This window comes from Sebastes fasciatus, chromosome 2 (assembly GCF_043250625.1).
Source record: "Sebastes fasciatus isolate fSebFas1 chromosome 2, fSebFas1.pri, whole genome shotgun sequence".
Lineage (NCBI taxonomy): Eukaryota > Metazoa > Chordata > Actinopteri > Perciformes > Sebastidae > Sebastes > Sebastes fasciatus.
The window spans coordinates 16,654,824-16,660,823 of record NC_133796.1 but is presented as its reverse complement, the minus strand read 5'-3'; the positions used below and the strand labels follow the sequence as shown (position 1 = coordinate 16,660,823).

Genomic DNA, 6,000 nt, shown 5'->3' with positions numbered 1-6,000 from the left:
TATTACTACTTTGTATGATTTTCAGTTTTTTATGCAGTGCCTTTGTTCTAAACTACATGTGTTTTCTAAGGTTGCAGTTCACAGCACTAGTTAGGATAATCTTCGAAAAGTGAGAAGGAAATGTATGATGGCTGTTTGAAATAATATATCTCTTAAAATATGTGCCTACAGTATTCTACAGTATTGTATAGTATGATGTGGTGTCATACATTTTTTTTTTAGAAAATTTAAAATATCACTTCATATCAAAAAGGTTTTAGACCCCTGTACCAGACGAACATAACAAAGATGATATACTGTGAACACAGCTGCAAATATTTTTTTCATTAAGTCTTATATTACTACAGTGTGTGTGTAGAGGGCGCTGGTTTGGCGCTAATTTGTGTCAATAAAAGGTGAAGTTCTGATTTGGATCAACTCCAACTGAGTTGTCTTTCATGAAATGGATATAATGCATAAAGGTAGAGCCATTATGTACATCATTTGAAAATATTTGATTTGGCACCCTCTAGTGGTGTTATCAAATGATACAGTATGAAATGAAATGGATACTGAAATAGGGAAATAGTTGCAGACAGCAATGCATAGCCCATGTTAAAAAAATGTTTTATTATGCATGGCCTCTTTATAGAATATAACGGCACCAAGCAAATCAGCTTATTTTGTCTCTATTTGACTAAATGACACACTGCATGTAGGACAGAAGACTGTCCACATCACATCTTTTAAAGTGTATTTATTCCCTTTATGAAAAGAAAACATTTTTTTTGTGTGTGGGCAATATTTATTTATTTTACTGGTACCTTATAAGGCTACAAGAGTTTGAAAAAAATTGCAATTATTTTGACTGATATTGCAATTACGATATGATTTGCGATATCAGAGGGAATGATCATTTTTACATTATTATTCTCATCTTCATTGAAAAACATTAAAATGATTATGATGTGATTTTTGTGAAAATCTGTACCAAATAATGATGTTTTCTTTAGTTTGCAGAATATGATGTGCAGGCCAGGACATCTCTGCAGCACCACAACGTTTCATTTAAAATGGTATTTTGAATATTGCGATTTTAACAAATACTGCGATATGAAAATTGCAGAAGCCATATTGCAATTTCAATACAATTTCAATTAATTGTAGTAAGTCATGAATTCTTCTCTTTAAATGAGACCAAATGAAACATGGACCATTGTCAACAGTATTTATTTTTTTAGTCTTATACACAGATCTAAATTCATACAAGTATCAAACTTGCAACAAAAGAAACAAATATCTCCTCTACCACCAGAGGTTGACCTAGACCTGTTTGGGCCAGTATTGCACTCTGGGTAATGTAGGCATGGTAAAGAGGGGGGGGGAGAAGACTAAGACAGCTGTCAGCAGGCCTGTCACAGGAAAAACTCATGCAGCTTTTACACAGTACTCCGGTCATAAGCAGGAATTAAAGCAGCTACATACTGATCGTTATAAATAGTCTGGAAACCAAAACGTAAGAGATCTAGTAGCTGAGGTCAATCATTATGAAAGGCTTCAAGGTACGCCTCTGTCCGTATATTTCATAACAAAATCTCAAAACACTTTGTAAGGAAATGGGATTAATAAAAATAGAATCAATTTCTCATTCTACTCTGTTAAAGAGTCACTTAACTCTCAGATTGGAGCAAATAAATCTGTAGTGCTTGGATAAGGTCTTAACGGGATGACAAACTATGTCACATAAATGCTTTTTACAGAGAAAAATAAAGTTACAAATTAAATGATGCACTGGCACATCTGTGATGTTGCTGTAGTTTTAACTAATAGTCGCTGCAGCTCAAAGTTAGTTCAAATGAATCCATGACAGTTGAAGTACAGTTTTATATTCCCGCTGTTGTTTCAGTAGTCTTAAGTCAGACTTTATGGCTTCTTTCTCTCTTTTTAATGCCACCACTACACTGCTGGAGGCCATCAACTCAATAAACACTGTGCATGCACATACACACACACGTGTGTTTGCATAGAGCTAACACAAAAGATCATAAACTCTGAAAAGTCTTAGTGGTTAAGAGTGAAAATTTAGAAATATACAGAAAAAGATTGTGCGCAGAAGTGGTTTGTACAGCCTCAAGCATTTCAGGATGAACATCTGTACAGTTGTTTAGGAGGGTGGGGGGACAACGACACATATATAGAGCATTTAAACATACATGCATATTGGTCCAGGCTCCACACCATCTAGTCTCCACAACCAGCTATTACAGTAGGCGCAAATACACAGAAATGCTAATGCGTGACATCCACGTCATTAGCCCTAACATGAAGCTTTACTGACTTCAGCTGCTTCACCAGTAGATGTCCAAACTCTCAACATGCAGCTTCAGGAGTGTCACAGCCAGCAGTGCCTGTTGTGTTTTAATAATTACATCATCATGGGAAAGGGAGAGGTTCAATAGCTGTTTTAAGTGGCACTGGGGTCAAATGGAAAAGCTGTTGCTGAATGACATGCATTTGGGAGGCGAGTGCTCTTCAATGGGAGGTTAAATTACAGGAGAAGGAGGAGAGATGAAGGGCTAGTGGTCAGTTACATAACACCAAGCGGATCTGCTGGCCGTAGAAGGGGTGGGTGGAGCGCTCGGCTACGGCACTCCTGGCGATCTCCTCACTGTGGAAGGTGATCAAGGCCTCGCCGCTGCACTGGCCGCTGAAGTTGTACAAGATGAGAACGGCTTCTGGCTGGAGCTGCAGAAGAAGAAGAGAAAAAACAAACACGTGATACAATAAGTGTCACTTGTTTTGATGCAGCTGCGGCGTGAAAACACCAGGGGGAGCCCACAAAGCAGAGGAGGAGCAATGCCCTGGGAAAAGATCATCTCATCAAACCGGTCCAGTTAGGTAGAAAAAAAACCAACCTGATTAATGGGCAGAGCTTAAAGAGCAAAAAGCAGAGTACATGCTGTTCCCAGAGGACCTGAAACCCACAGGGCAGGTTGTGACGCCACACACAGTAATTATCCGTTAGTTTGTATGCATCCAAAATCAAGTTTGATGCAAAAAAAAAGGCATGCAGGTTTGAAACAACTCATTGATCATATTAGTAACGACGGCAGTAAAATCCATTGAGTCAATATGTTAGAGAATTACATGACAGAGCAGGAGAGAGGGAGACGGTGTCAGTAGGACAATGCATTCACTGGAAACAGTCGAGGTGGGGATCCATTTTTATGAGTTGGTCTAGTGTAGGAGTGCTGAATCAAGACGGACTGCAGTTTGTATGTTATTAGTGATCCTAAATCAATACTTGTTAGCAGAGGCAGAATGAGAAAGTATCTAGTGTTTTTTTCTGTTCAGTTCAGTGACGTGGTGTTTGGTATTTTAACTGGTGAAATATAACTAAATGATTTAGCTGACAATGTTGAGAAAATTAAGACAAATAAAAAAGTGGTAAAATACCACTTAATCACTACTGAAAAGCTCAATTGTTTGTGAAGTTCTCAATTATCCGTCATTGCAGAACATGAATGTGCCAGAAGTCTGCAGGCTCTCAATCCAACACGTGTAACCTGAGTGATTTAACGGTTTAATTCCTCTTCTCAGGTTCAGGTTGTGTTTGTGAGTTAAATCACATACAGTATAATGTTCACTTTGAATGAAAACTCTGCAGGCACATTATCTGCCTCTGCTGCAGAACAACGTCCACCGTACAAAGAATGCAATATATAAAAAGGACATCTTCCGGATTCAACCTTTTAAATATTAATTTCATATCATCTTTTCCTAAGTCAATAATATTTTATTTAATCTCTTTAATGCAAATCATGCGACATGCAAATTATCTGCAGGAGACGATGCTGCCACAAGTCCGAGTTGTAAAACTGAACTGATAATCTACATTTATAAATAAGTGGACAGGCACAGAGCCAGCCAGAACTACAGAGAGCTACATATCAACAGTAATGAATCTCGGTGGTGTAATTTATGACTGTGGCACAACAGTTTTTGCTTGCAGTCACTTCGTCAGAGGATTTAACGATATATCAAACAGCAGCTCAATTTCCCTAATATTTCATACATTCTGTATAATATGTATTATTATGTATTTGCTCATTCAAGTGTCAGGACTCAGCACTCCTCACAGGCCTACAGGAGAGACTTTAGTTATGAGGCAGATTTGTTTGGGAAGCAGTAGGTCGACATGCCGGGTCAGGAGCTCAGAACCTTGTTGGCTAGATCGGGCATTCCTGTCAAATTATTATTTGGATGTGTATATAATGACTCAAGTGTGGTGATTTCTTCCCATGGTAAGAGATTTCGTGAGAAATTTCATGTCACACAAATTGTCCATTATGAGCAATATGTGACATTTCACACTAGCTGTATTTAGGAAACTACAATGTTTCGCAAGATGTGCGGATTGCAACCAAATTTAAAAAAAAGAAAAGAAATAGTGTCGTCAAACTCACAAAAAGCATTGGTTTGGTGATTTGCGTGTTAAAATATGTACCATCATTTAAATGTTAAATAACTATATTTCAATGTAAAGCAGGCACCTGCTACATGTTTGAATCTATTTACCTAAATGCTCGTTTTACATAGCCTAGACATAAAAAAAAAAAAACTAAACTTAATTTTCAATCAATTTTACCTTTACCCGCAAATCACCATTGCAGTGCTTATTGGGTAGTTTGATCCAATGCTGCATGTTGTGTATTAGTCTAAACATATAGATGTTATTAAAGTGTAGGGAATGCCCTCTCTGTCCACGCTGGTTCTCCGGTCGGGAGGCTCCTCTTACCTTGGGGCGAGTCCCTAAAGACAGAGCCATTCTTTGGGCTGAATCAGACTCCTGGCCTGTTCGCTCATCTGAAGCATGTTGCTGTACTCGTCAGGGGCGTACTACAGACAGCATAATAACGAACGGACAGTCAGGGTGGGAGGCCTCCACATTGGTTCACACATGAACAGTACACAGTTTTACATACACACAAGATACAGAGGTATATACTCTCAAAAATAGCTTTTGAGGAAAACATAAACACACCAAACAAGAAACACACACACACACCAAATACTGGCTGAACAGGCTTCTTGAACCACACAGTGTGATTAAACATGGGGGATTGTGTGGTAAAGGACACCAGTGCTGGTGTGGGAACTGTTTTCTCACCCAGGGCCAGTGAGAGAGACGCTACTGCAGCCAGAAAAACACACTTTGTTAAGGATACGATTACGGTAGTTCAGCCAACAGTCAGGACTGGAGTCAGCTTTGCTCTCTCTCACACAAACACACACCCTCATGAACTTGCAATTATCCTTCAGCATGTAATGTTGCATGTCAAAAGAAGTTCTTATTTGGTGTGAATTTAATGCTGTCTATCCCCTACAGTACACACACACACACACACACACCAAAGTACAGGGGTTGTACCATTACTAAATGACATAAGCCATAAAGACCAACAGCAGACCCAAGCTCTGTGCTACAACAGCAGCCCAACCCCTCCACCTCAAACCCCACCCCTCTACCTCTCCCCTTCACGACGTGCCAAACTGTCTGAAGCCACACCTGTCAGGGTTCATACCTGCTTCAGAGGACTCCACCTAATTTGGACTGGCAGCCAACAATGTGGGCAGCACAGAGAAGGGAGGAGAGCACAAGTGCACACATGTCTCTTAATTGAATCCTACTGTGGTGTGATTTTTGCAGTAAAAAACACCGCTTTTGACAGTTAAATCTTTCTAGCTGCAGGGTTGAGAGCTCAGAGGTCCAGCTGCCCTAGACTTTAAAATGTGAGGTCGCAGGCTGTGGGAAGAGTTTACAATCAACAAAATAAAGCCACATAAATATACCATCATAATCAGGTGGCTGCTGGTTGGCACAACTTACTGTAACACCGCACAGGTAAGGAAGGTGCAGCTTTAATCCAAGTGTGTGAGCATTTAACAAATAGAGCTAAAATCACTCATACCGTCAAATAAAGATATCTTATTTCCTCTCAGCCAATAAACTTGAGTAGC

The 6,000-nt window shown here is 39.4% G+C and overlaps 1 protein-coding gene across 4 annotated transcripts in view; it reads right to left on the bottom strand.

Moving 5' to 3' along the window:
- Positions 1 to 1,193: 1,193 nt before the first annotated feature.
- esrp2 (epithelial splicing regulatory protein 2) overlaps positions 1,194 to 6,000 on the bottom strand; it is a 29,661-nt gene continuing 24,854 nt past the window's right edge. For 3 of the 4 annotated variants that reach the window (XM_074611920.1, XM_074611935.1, XM_074611926.1), the window contains one exon: positions 1,194 to 2,724. In XM_074611920.1, coding sequence (XP_074468021.1) covers positions 2,563 to 2,724 — 162 coding nt within the window. In that variant the 3' untranslated portion in view covers positions 1,194 to 2,562. Of the gene's footprint in view, positions 2,725 to 4,777; positions 4,879 to 6,000 lie in introns of all 4 variants that reach the window. The other variant, XM_074611944.1, reaches the window with a different exon arrangement.